This window comes from Polypterus senegalus, chromosome 1, assembly GCF_016835505.1.
Source record: "Polypterus senegalus isolate Bchr_013 chromosome 1, ASM1683550v1, whole genome shotgun sequence".
NCBI classification, from domain to species: domain Eukaryota; kingdom Metazoa; phylum Chordata; class Cladistia; order Polypteriformes; family Polypteridae; genus Polypterus; species Polypterus senegalus.
Window position 1 is genome coordinate 235708671 of NC_053154.1, and position 14015 is coordinate 235722685.

Sequence of the window (14015 nt, forward strand, 5' to 3'; positions counted from 1 at the left end):
AACCTGTGAAGCGTTGATTACCAGTCAACAGCTGATACCGTTGCACCACCGAAGCATATCGTAGCAAATGCGCGTCAATGTTGCACCCTAACACGGGTTGCTTTTCTGCATTGATATTTTTGAATGGAAGCGCATTTGTTCTGTTATATTTGTACCTTTTGTGAAAGTGTTTCTCTTATATTTGGAATTTAGGTTTCACACATTATACACTTCATGTCTACATTTTGTCAGTTATTACTAAAACATGGAAAACGTTTCTGTTTTAACAATGTGTTTACTGTACATAGATCATTGTAGAAACGGAACACACATGAAATGCAAGTGTTCCCAATAACGATATAGTATTTATAAAAGGTGTCATTTGCTTGACTTCTCACTCCATACAACTCTAAGCAACTGACATGCAGGTAAACAGACTTGAGCTGAAAAAACTGTATGCGGGGTGGGGATGTGATAGCAGGCTGCTTGCTGTTTGCTGCTTATCGACAAATTTACAAGGACAACAGGCGCTGATGGAGTGGTGCGAAGCGTTTTATGGTGGGATGGATCTACAAGTTTTTCATAGGCTCTGGTAATTCTAGTGTTAAACTAGTGATTGTATAGCAGATGTATTTCACAGTGTTTGCTGTTGTACAACACTGGCCACTATTGACTTCTGTTATGTAATAAATTTTCTCTCCATTCTGCATGAAAACTATTTTTCTTGACAACCACTACAAAGTGCATGGGGTAAATGACTTATAAAAATTATTTTTGGGTGGAATTTTCCTTTTAAGCATATTAAGGTGTCAGTTGTTACAAACAGGTAAAAATTGCAAACCAGATATCTAAACTAAATAAGGAATCTGAACAATGACCTATCTGTGAAAAATGTGAGGTTTTCTGAACAGAGCTTAACCACTTACTAACAACGTTTTTTTATATAAAGACCTTCACAAAAATAATCACAAACAGAACTTTGCACAATACCTTAGCGAGCTCGGTATGCCCTGCTTTTTCTTTGATGGACGTGTGTGGCAGATTGACTGGCAGGACGACGCCTGAACCTGTTGCTGCATCCAAAAGGTGCCATCTTTTGCCTTTACACCTGGTGCAGCTACATTGTTCTTATGTGTGAGTGGACATTTCTTGTGTGAAGGACTTCTGTTCTCTTTCTCCGATGTAGAGTCCTCATCCTCATCTGAGTTCAAGTACCATACATTTACACGGCTGTTACACATTCAAATCAAATGTATCTTTTTATTCTATAATAATAACAATAAGAGCACCTCACTACTCAAAATGAACGTGCTCGGAATCCAACCCATGACCTCTTGATTACGAGTCAGCAGTTCTTACCACCCAAGTGGTCATGTCAGTGTCGTACCTAACTCAATTTCTTTTTCTAAGGTTATATTCTTAAATAAAAGTGCACTTGTTTTGTTATACTTGTAAATTTTGTGAGAGTTTATTTGATATTTGGACTTCAGTCTTCACACATTATACAGTTCATGTCTACATTTTGTCAATTATTACTAAAATATGAAAAACTTTTCTTTTTAGTTATGTTCAACAATTCCTGCCTCGTATTTCATCCTATATTTACACAGACCATTGTAGACAGGGAACACACATGAAAAGTATGTACTCCAAATAACAATATATTATTTACCCTCTACAACTCCTGGCACCACACACCCAGATAAACAAGACTAGCTCTGAGAATCTTCTGTGCAACTTGAGCTGTGTCGGTAGGGTGGTATAGCAGGCTGCTGCTCGTGCTGATCGACACATTTACAAAACAAAAGATGCTGATGGAGAGGTGCAAAGGAATTTAAAGTGGGCTGGGATTATGTGTTTTTCATAGGCTTCAGGGATTCTAGTGTTAAATATTTAAACTGAAAAGTACATACATGGTAAAGCATAAACTAACCTAACAGAAATTACATAAAAATATAAAAAATGACAAAACAACAACAAAACAGAAATGCACACAAACCCTGGCTGACACATAACATGTATATAAACAATCTGCATCAACTAATTATTTTCAAAAATAAATTCACAGTCCACTTGTGATAAGCAAACTTCGCGGAGTTCGCTTTGCTATGAGTTCAGCAAACTCACAAAAATATTTGGGAACTTTTCAGAAGCTCTGCAAAATGCATTGAAGCCAAAGGGAAAGGAGGAACTGAACTAGTTTTAAGTAGATTATAATGGTGTAATGGTATTTTAAGTGTCCCAGAGGATTAGGGAAGTGTCCACCAGCTATGCTGGACTAATTTCTGTGACCAAAAATGAGATCTGTGCTGTAAGGCAGCAGTGCTAAGCACTGCATCACCATGCCTTAAATAGCAAAGGAGACAGACAGAACAAATACGGCAAACAAAATACAACATATGGCCAGAAACTAGCAATAAATACATAAAATGGTGATGGAGACCAGATGAAGAGGAAAAGACCACTGTATGGGACCAGATATGGCAACAGGATGAGCAGGAACAAGTTGTCGAGCTACACAAAATAATGATAACATGCTGGTCTTGCACCTTCTTTCACAAAGCTGTCTCTAATACAGTACATTGATTACATAACAAAAAAGAACATGTCCTATAACTCTGAAAAGAGCATTTGAGTGCAATCAGAAAGCATTTAGGTCCTTTCAGGTTTTTCACATTTGGTTATGCTGCAGCTAAAATCATTTAAATTTATTTTTCCCTGCATAAGGTAACACTCAATATCCCAGAATGAAAATGTGAGAAAAGGATTTTAGAAATTTTTGCAAATTCATTAAAATAGAAAAACTGAACCATAGCATTTACACAAGTATTTAGACCCATTACTCAGTACTTCATTGAAGCACCTGAGGCATTGATTCTTAAGCATTCTGAATTAAGACTTTGATGGAGTCTCCTTGAGCATGACACAGCAAGCCTCACACACATGATTTGAGGATTTTTTGCCATTCTTCTCTACAGAATGTTTCAAGCTCTGTCACATTGAATGGAGACCATCGATGGACAGGTATTTTCATATTTCTCCAGACATGTTTAAATGGGTTCAGTTTTGAGCTCTGGCTAAGCCATCAGGGACATTCCCAGAGATGTCCCTAAGCCATTCCTTTGTTGTCTTTGCTTTGTGCTTGGGGTCATTGTACTGTTGGAAGATGAACCTTTGGGCCAGTCTGTGGCCCCAATTCCTATTGCTGAAAAGAAAAACCCTACAGCATAATGCTGTCATTACCATGGTTTACTGTTGGAATGGTATTGTGCAGGTGATGAATGGAATCTCTTTTTCCCCACACCTAATACTAATATTTCATCAGACCAGAGAATCTATTTTCTTAAAGTCTGAGAGTATGTTAGGTTCCTTTTAGCAAACTCAAAACTTATGTCCATGTGTCTTTTACTGAGAAGAAGCTTCTGTCTGGCCACTTTGTCATAATGCCCAGATCTGTGGTTTGTTGCAGTGATGGCTGTCCTTCTGGAAATATCTCCCATCTCCACACAGGTATTCTGGAGTTAAGCCCTTTAGGCCCTACTCCCCCAATTGCTCAGTTTGGCCAGGTGGCCAGCTCTAGGAAGAGGCACAGATGTTCAAAACTTCTTCCATTTAAGAATTATGGAGGACATTGTGCTCTTGTGAACCTTCTGTCCTGCAGATAGTCTAGACACAATCCTGTCTCAGAGATCTGGAAACAATTCTCTCTACCAAATGGCTTGACTTTTGCTCTGATACACACTGTCAACTGTGTCACCTTATATAGACAAAAGTGTGCCTTTAGTAATCAAGTCCAATCAATTTGGCTGACCACAGGCAGACTACAAACAAGGTGTAGAGACATTTCATTGATGATAGGCACTTATGAATTGAGAGCAAATCCCCTGGTTGGTTCATCTAATCATAACTGTGTGCAACTTGACAAGAGAAAATCTGGAGATTAAATGCATAAAAGTCTGGGATGAGGAATCTGTTAAGTGTATGCATGCCTGTTTTGAATGAATTGATTGAACCATATTTCAAGATTCCTGTGCTGACACTGATGCACTGATGGACAATGTAAATACTTATATAAAATTCTACAAGGATGCCATAATTCCACTTAAAACAATCAAAGTATATTCTAACAACAAGCCATAGATTACCAGAGATTTAAAAGAAATGATAAACAGAAGAAAAAGGACATTTTTTCATGGAACACTAACTGAACAGAAATAATTACAGAAGGAGACAAAATGCAAGATAAAGCGAGCAAAGCTGAAGTATCAGGACAGAACTGAGAATGAACTATGGATTGATAACCTGAATTAATTGTGAAATGGAATGAAAATAATTTCTGACATTTATACTAAATTCAATAATAATGCAGAATTAACAGGTGCTAAAAATGAATATTAATTGACTCAGAAATTTAATGAATTCTATTTAAGGCTCATAACATAAGATTTTGTTTCAGGAATCATTCAGCAAAAGAACAGACTTGGGACAGGAGCCAGCCCTTCTTTCAAAATGACATCAAACTAGTCCTTCAACAAACCACAAACAGCAGGTGCCCAGACTATGAAAACAGGCAAATATTATTCCATTAGCAAAAGCTACACATTGCAAAGTATTAGAAGCCTTCAGACAGATGGTCCTAAGTTTTCATAGCATAAAAACCTTTAAGAAGTTAATTAAGAGACAATTACTAAACAACATCCATGCTTATCTGGACCCATACCTATTTGCAAACAGAGGATGCCACAGCAAAATTTTTGAATGGGCACTTGGAAGAACCAAAAATCCATATAAGATTTCTCAGCTTTTATTACAATCCAGCCACTCATTTTAGCTGACAAACTGATTGATCGATTCTGTTTGGACCCTAACTTGCTGGGGTAGATTCTGGACATTTTAACAAACAGAACACAAAGATTAAGTGTTAATAATAATCATAACAATCAGAGTGTTCCCTGATGATCTTAACTTAATTGTGGGATCATCTCAACACTGCTTTCTGTCTCCTGTTCTGTTTATCTTATGCACAAACGGCTTCAGAATATCACACAAGGGCAGACATATCCTGAAATTTGCTGGTGACTCTGTGAATATGAGTCTTCTACACAATAAGTAGGACAGTCATGGACATAATGTTGATGAGTTTCTTCAATGGTGTGAGTGTTCATTTTTATAGATAAATACCTTTAAAACAAAAGATATTGTTGTATGGTTGGATATGGTTTTAGGTGCTGCCCTCCTCTGTCTCTCAACAATAATTAAAAGGGAGTCAGTGGACATAGTGAAGCTCTACAAATATGTTGGGACATTCATCGATAATAGGTTAACTTTTGTTCTCAACACAGAACAAATCTGTAAAAAAGGACAGTCATGGCTTTTCTTTTTTAGGAACTCAATTGTTTTAAAGTGGAGAAAACCACAAGTGACACTTTTTAAAAAGTCTGTTATCGAAACTGTTACTATATTTGCTTTTATACGTTAGTTTAGCAATCTTAAGAGCTCAATTTTGATGCACCACCCACCAGGCAAAAATCTGGGATAAAGTGTGATGCAAGGTAGGAGACAAACATGAATGTGATAGATCCAGATATGGTAGAGCTTGGCAGCTGAAACAATTTTGAAATAAATAAAATAAAACAAAATAAATAATATACTAAAATATATTTATGGTAAAAAAATATTAGGTAAAAAAAAATTAGGCTTAGGGTTACTACTTTTAATTGTACTTAAAGTGATTGTATGTTTTATGAACACACTTCCCATATCTTGATCAAAAAACCCTTAATGAAAACATCTTCATTGCACATATGGCAATATTGGACACCGTCTTCTTTTTTACTCCTAGCTATCAACTAGGATCCTTTCTAGATTTGCCTTTTTCTGTTTCAGTGTTTTCTTGTTCAGTTCCTATTTTTGTTTTCCCAATATTGCAATATCGTTAGTTCCATAGAAAGGCTCCATAAAGAGAACAATCTAAAAAGTAGCCCCGTATAGAGCTGATTCTTGGACATGCAGTGTCCAAATTAATTGTTTTACATGAAAGACACAAAGGCAGATAAATGGCACATTTTAGAAAGTATGCCTATTCTTATTATACATATCAGAAAAAAATACAGTTTGGACTTAAGGACAGTTTTTGATACCTGAGGTACTGATGGCATTTTCAGCACTTGAGCCAAGAAAAAATTCCAGGTCCTACCACTGTGTCACCATTTAAAACTAGTTTATGTCATTCTTTTTATTCCTCTTGTAGTTTTCTCTTCTGTTGCCATATTATATGCAAATGCCTATGTAAGACAAGTTTAGATTTATTATCATTTGAATACAGTACAAAAACATTTTTGCTAGCATGTCTCCCACAGAGAAGTGACATTTGTATAATACAAATAAGACAATGAATATGACATCAAATCATTGTGATGCTCTGCAGTTTAGAACTGAGGATGGGCTAGGGTAGGTTTGACCACAACAACAATTTTTAAAGTACAAAAAGTGCAAAAGTGTATTATATTAAAAAGCAAATGGTAACAATCAGTGTCCAAAATGTTTGGTGCAGTTTAGAAAAGTCTTCAATAAATATTCATAAAACAACAGTGCCCATAGTGCAATAAGGAAGATAAAACTAATAAATAAGTTAATCTAATAAACATCCATCCATTATCCAACCCACTATATCCTAACTACAAGGTCACGGGGGTCTGCTGGAGCCAATCCCAGCCAACACAGGAAACAAACCCCACCGTAGGGCATGCACACACACACACACACCAAGCACACACTAGGGACAATTTAGAATCACCAATGCACCTAAACTGCATGTCTTTGGACTTTGGGAGGAAACCGGAGTACCTGGAGGAAACCACGCAGACACGGGGAGAACATGCAAACTCCACGCAGGGAGGAGCCGGAAAACAAACCTGGGTCTCCTAACTGCAAGGCAGCAGCGCTACCCACTGTGCCACCATGCCGCCCTAATCTAACAAATATATTCTTATCTAAAACCAGAAAAAAAAAAATCAAAGTCAGAATTGACTCCCATCCATCTTGTCCCAAGTGCTCTACTCAAGGCTTGCTTAGTAAGGCTGAGACGCTGACGGACACAGTCCTTAATCTGACTCCCATTCTAGAAACCCCCTTAGGTATATGCTAGGACACACTAAGCCCATCTCCCTCTACCTGACACCTCCATCAGTCTCCACTTCAGCCCACGATCTCCCATGCTACACACCTACCACCCCTGGAACACCATTGTCTACACTCCACTACAGGGTATCCTCAACCTCTTTGCCTCCTTCCACCTGCACTGGATCAATTCACCCAATTCAGCTCTCTCCATCTTTTCTTTGATTTTTCCTCCTACAATTTTCTTTATTTCTCAGCCCCTTTCCTAACCTATTCAGACCAATTGATACCCCTATGAGTGCAGGTGATTCCCAAACGATGTACAAAACACTAATGAGAGAAGGCTGTGTTGATCACTCTCATCCAAAATCAACCCGGCAATTCCCCTCTTAATTACTCTGTGGCCACAGATCTCTTTCACATATACCCATACTGATTTTTAAAAAAGAAATCCTGCATCTGTTCGGATCCGCTTTATTGCAATCATATTTATTAGAACACACATTATAAGGGGGGCAATGCATTTGTTATGTTCTAGGACAGCTGCACCACCACATTCTTTACAGGAAAGCAATCTGACCAAGAACCACTACAACCCATGACTCAAGAGTCATCAAGAATACAAATAGCGTAATAAAAGGTAATATTTCACAAGAAAAAAATATTTCTTCTAATCTTAACATCCTGCTAATCACTCTGAAGTGTTGAAATGAAAGCAAGGGAAATGCAAGGGATTAACATGGGGAAAATATAGGAGAGGTACAAAAATGAAAAACAAGCAGAGGTGGTCAGTATTACTTGCAACCTTGTTAAATTTAAAGTTAAAAATGATCCACAATAAGTTTGAATGTTATTGTCACTGTAAATTTTGACACAAGATCAATGATACTGGAAGGCTTTCTAACCTGTGTGTCAATTGTGTAGACATAGCAATTCAGGTGGAAGCCAGTAGGATCACCATTGTGGTGTCCATCAACCACTACATTTAAATATTATCTTTATTTTTATCAAATAATGTACATGCCTTATGCTCAAGAATGTAGTTGCATTGAAAATGTGCCTTCTTATTTGTAGAGTATGTTGGTATTGCATATCTTTTGTATGTGGGTGTGTTTAAGGCTTTTAAAGCTTATGACATATTTGTTAATAACATACTGAAATTCAAAATCTCTTTCATACTATAAATTCATGTATAAAAGCACCATTAGCACACTAACTGTCATTTCTGTTTGCTTTATGTTTGTGGTTTGATCATTATTCTCAAGTACTGTGTGCTAAGGGCAAATTCTAGGTGTATTACAACTGTGGTTTCTGAATTGCTTTAAAAAAAAAAGGCAAAAATTCTCAATGCAATACATTTTTCTTCTTAAATATTTATCTTTTTTAAATTATTCATAAGGCCTACATGCAAGTGCATTTCAAAAGCTTCAAGAATTGAAAGGAACTTAGTGTTTCTTCATATTGTTCACTACTGTGCTGTCAAATCAATGACTTTTGTCCATTTTACACGCACACATTTTATATATATATACAGTATATATATATATATATATATATATATATTGTGGGAGAATCAGCCCTAGCACAGACAGGCAGACACCAGCAGTTCCAAAAACACACACATTTTATTTACACTATGTACAATCCTTTACACAACACAGTGCCCCCTGCACCAAACACCTTTAAGTCCAGGCCTCTCCACAGTCCTTCCTTCACCGCCTCCACTCCCTCTCCTCCGAGCTTTGTCCTCTTCCTCCCGACTCCGGCTGACGACTGGAGGGAGGCGGCCCCTTTTATGTCCACCCGGATGTGCTCCAGATGACCTCTGATTAGCTTCCTATGGCACTTCCAGGTGTGGCGGAAGTGCCACATAAGCACCTGGAAGCACTCCAGGTGTCCCCGGTATTCCTGTGCTGATGTCCAGGGCTTCACAATCGCCCTGGTGCCCCTTGGTGGTGGCCACAGGCCCCTATAGTATTGAGCTTCCATGCTCAATTACTGTGGCCCCCATACAAGCACAGCCCCCAGCCAATATATATATATATATATATATATATACACTAAGCAACTGGGAGCCCAATCAGGCTACAAATTGTATGTTTGTGAAATCCATACTTTCTCTGCAAAGAATTATTTGTTTTTTTAAGTACTTGAAATGATTTTGCTATCATGGCACTGAATATGTGCTTAAAATAGACCTTTTCGGCCAATGTAATGAAGAGCTTTCTGTTTAAACGGGGCTGCGAGATGTGAACTCAGCTCTTCGGTGCACCTCATTTGACTTTTTCCAGCAAACAAATTTTCAAAACAAACCGTATTTTACGACTCTAATCAGAGTCAGAGTAATAATTATGTTGGCGTGGTCATTTTAGATCTGAGATTGGCTAAAATTTAAACAATGACCGTTGTTAATACCTAGTCGTCATTACTCAGATTGCCAATAGATGTCAGAAGGATGGATGCCAAAACCGAACTGCCCAAAGATTGATTTCTATGTACCAAGCAAATGGCAATACATTCTAAATTCCTTACTGTTCCGGAGCTGTTGAAGGGTTTAATTCAGTTGATGATGTTAGTCCTGGAAAGTATGCCCCACCAGACCAACGTTACAAAAACCAACCGAACTTAATGTTATCTGCTCAAACCAACACCGACTTACTATACTCAGCCGTCCAGTGGCGTCACTGAAGCAATCGAGCATTCTTAGCCAATCATGCAATACTGCGTTCGCGTTTGCCACGTTATGTTCTAACTACAGAGGCAGAGTCCCATTGCATGGTTCTAACTTGTACTGAGTTGAGGTATTGACGCGAACACCATACATACAGGGTATTGACGAGAACACCATACATACGGGGTATTGACGCGAACACCATACATATGGATAGTATCAAATTATACTGTATGTGTATATATATATATATATATATATATATATATATATATATATATATATATATATATATAAAATATACTGAGTGGTTACACTTTGGAGTTGGGGATTTAATTTTACTATAAATGAATAAATGTACCATTTAGAGCCTATTAATGTACCCTCAATAACCTATAATGACAAAGTGAAAACATGTATTTAGAAAGGTCTGTAAAGTTATTAAAAATCAAAACCTAAAATCATGTACAAATTCAGACCCTTAATTCAGTACTTTACAGAAAGACCACTGGCAGTAATTACAGCTTTGAATCTTTTTGGGCAAGTCTCTAAAGGCTTTGCACTCTTACATTTGGGCAGTTTATCCCATTCTTCTTGGAAGATCCTCTCAGACACCATCAGATTGGTTGGGTAGTGTCTGTAAACTGCCAGCTTCAGGTCTCACTGCAGATGTTCTATGAAGTTTAAGACTGTCTAGCCGCTATACCATAAATGCTGAGATAGTTGTTCTTCGGTCAGGTTGTCTCTTCTCAGTAGAGGATTTCTGAAGCTCTGTTAGAGTGACCATTGGGTTCTAGATCACCTCATTAACCAAGGCCCTTCTTGCTCGCCTACTTAGTTTGATTGAATAAGTAACTCTAGGAAGAGTCCTAGTAGTTCCAAACGTCTGCCATTTAACAACTCTTGAGGCAACTGTGCTCCTGGAAACACTCAGACCTAGATTCTCTGCCTACCATCTGGACCCATGCCTCTAATAATACATGATGTATGAACGTATATAAAGCAAATGTCCCTTTAAGAGTAAACTAATTCTTCTGCATATACCCATTTGAACTTTATTCTCTATGATGCTTTATCAAATAAAACTTTAAAGGAACCTAACATCACTGTAAAATGTTTTGAAGGGAATTGCAAACATCACCATTCAAACACTGATGATGACAAATCTATTAACTACTGACTAACAGGTTTACAAAGATTCTGCCTCTATAGAGCAGCAAGAAATGCAATCCATCACAGAGATAGCTTTAGAGGTACATATACATTTAGGTGCCAGTTCCTACTTAATCATAATAATAATGGAATCTTGGCAAATAAAATACTTCAGAACTTCATTAATCTGTCAGTCACTGCAAAAGAAATAGATGTCAAGTGTACACATCTGAGCAATTAATATAAAGTACAACATTTTTAACAGAATTCCCTCTACAAAGTTAGTCAAAAAGATGATTCAACAGCTTATAACATATAATTAATCAAAACTGGCATCTAAATCCACCCACTATTGCACTGAATGATTTATAATATAATAGAGACATCTTTAATCATATATGACTATCCAAAGCTTTATTATAAAAATAACTATGATGTAACAAACCTTATTTTGACTTTCAGTTGATTTAGTTTTTCGATCAGTATGTAAAATGAATGTCCCTGTGCATGATGTTCTTGCAGGCTCCAGGCTCTTATCTGAAATTGTAAATACACAGAAAATTATATACAGAAAAAGTTCTTCTTATAATATCTCTTAGACTTTGCTATGTGTGTCTTTTTATAGCCATCATTTACGATATTCATTGAAAGATTGTTTCTTGTATTATAGGTAATGAATAATTTGATTATAATCAGAAAATACTAGACTCAATATATATCATTAAAAGAAAAAATATAGAAAATATTTTTCTATTAAAACAAATTACAGGAAAAAACTATTAATCATTATTTACAGTGTGTTATTGGTTAAAAAAAAAAGATATATGGCTTTTGTCTTGTATTTCAGTCTTGCAGGTTTTTAATTTGGGTTGTACAACTTGAATTAAAATGCTGGTGTCCTTGGTCATAGGCAAACCAGCCCTAGAACGTAAACGGAACGGAATGGAAAACAGTCTTGCAGGAGTCATCTGCATGAGAAGTATCCTTTTTTGCAAGTATTAGACGCTGCCAATCACCATTAACTGAATTATTAGCTCATAAATCATCAACTGGATGTGCGCTGGATCCTGAAATCACAAAAGCCTCTTCAAATCCCAGACAGAAGCTCAATCTGAAGTGTTTTCAATCATTTATTGGAAAGCAACACAATTAACACAAGTGTAGACTGTGGCCAGCTCTGTGTTGCCAAGACTTGCAAGAATTGCTAGGCAACTTGGGGCAAAAGGTGATGCTCCTGACTGCAAATCTCTGGAGGTCCTCACAAGGATATCTATGGATCTGAACCACATAATGTTTTGTTCTTCTGCTGCTTTTTCTGCACCAGAGGTTTGTACAGTGCTAGTTCATTCTAGGACTATGAAGCTACTGATGTCAGACTAGCTAGTATTGCAATAGCTTTTTTCTAAAGTATTTTTGGGTAAAAAAGCTAAGGTTGTTCAATTTAATATAAACATGATTAATTTTAAGAAAACTGTTGTAATTATTGTTTTTTTTTCCAAATATACTATATAAATCTAAATGGGTGTTTGACTGGAATGCAAATCCACACTATTAAACCTATCTTGGCCAAATTTTGCACATATTTCTTATTTATGCAGGGGACACAATATTATGTGTTTCATTCCAAAGGTTTTACACAGGGAACTTTATTTAGTGACTGCACCTGTGATTTTAATAGGGAAGATCCATGGGAGGTACTTTTATGATTTGACACAAGCATGCAAAGATGTTCCCCATAGTGGGTTTATTCAGTGTAAATTTGTTTTAGGGACAATTTTTCATCCCTGAGGAATTTATCTGGAGACTACACCTGCACTTTATTCCACCCTGGGCAATGCCAGGTACCCTTGCTAATTCTCTCTAAGCACCTGTATCAACTGCTAAATAAACCTTCACACATCTTTGACGTTGCCCTACAATGACTTAAAAATAATTCTGTCTTTCTATGTACATCTCTCTATGGCAAATTAAAGTTATAAGAACCTTCTGAGTTCCACACCACACTGAACCCATAGCGTAGTAACTAAAATGGCTAATTAACATGAAGCACTAAGCAACACACACTTTACTAAATATTTTATGATTCCATTTCAATGTTTCCGATTTAGTACGTGAATAAAGGCAGCAACATGGCAGTTTTTGGCGCGCAACCAGAAAGAAGTGATAGGAATGCGGTCATACATATCGATGAAATCGCACAGTATCAGGCTGGAAGATACATAAGCAGCAATGAAGCTGTATGGTGAATTCTTTCATTTCACATACATGAACGAAGTCCAGCTGTTGTTCACTTAGCAGTACATCTAGAAAATGGACAACGCATTTATTTCACAGCTACAAATGTACAACAAATTGCCCTGAATCCACCGGCTACAACGTTAACTGCTTTCTTGACGTTATGTCAAAATGACGCATTTGCGAAAACACTGCTATATTTGGAAGTGCCTACGTATTACACATGGAATTCGAGTAGAAAATCATTTGAACGACGCAAACGAGGAGAGCAAGTCGACGGACAACCTGGCATATTCAAAGAAACTACGATAGGCAGACTGTACACCGTGCATCCGAATCAAGATGAATGCTTCTTTCTTCGCATGCTGTTGGTAAATGTTCCCGGTCCAACATCTTTCCAGCAACTGAGAATTGTCAATGGTGTTACACATGCCACTTCCCACACTGCATGTCAAGCTCTGAATTTATTGGAGAACGACTGACACTGGGATGTATGCATTAATGACGCGTGCAACATGTCACATCCAAATCAAATTAGTGCATTGTTTGCAATCATATTGACCGCCTGCTGGCTGAAGATATTTTCCGTTGAATACACAAGGAAAATTCAAATATAAACATGGATTTCACAGCAGAAATCTACAACGAAGCGTTGATAATGATTGAAGATTTGTGCTTAGAAATCGCGAACAAAGTTCTCAATCAATTGGGAATGCCATCACTGAATCGATCTGCTGCTGCTTCGTTCGATGTACTGTAGAATTGCGTTGTGAACAAAATTACAACACGGGTGATCTTTTGTCGTATGTGCAATCAAATATTCCTAAGTTAACGCATGAACAAAAAAGCATTTATGATC

General features: G+C 37.1%; 1 protein-coding gene across 2 annotated transcripts in view; it reads right to left on the minus strand.

Moving 5' to 3' along the window:
• The window catches only part of LOC120539918 (transcription elongation regulator 1-like protein), a 742345-nt gene that overhangs the window by 139329 nt on the left and 589001 nt on the right, over nt 1–14015 (minus strand). For both annotated transcript variants that reach the window (XM_039770261.1, XM_039770271.1), the window contains exon 7: nt 11367–11458. In XM_039770261.1, coding sequence (XP_039626195.1) covers nt 11367–11458 — 92 coding nt within the window. The remainder of the gene's footprint in view (nt 1–11366; nt 11459–14015) is intronic.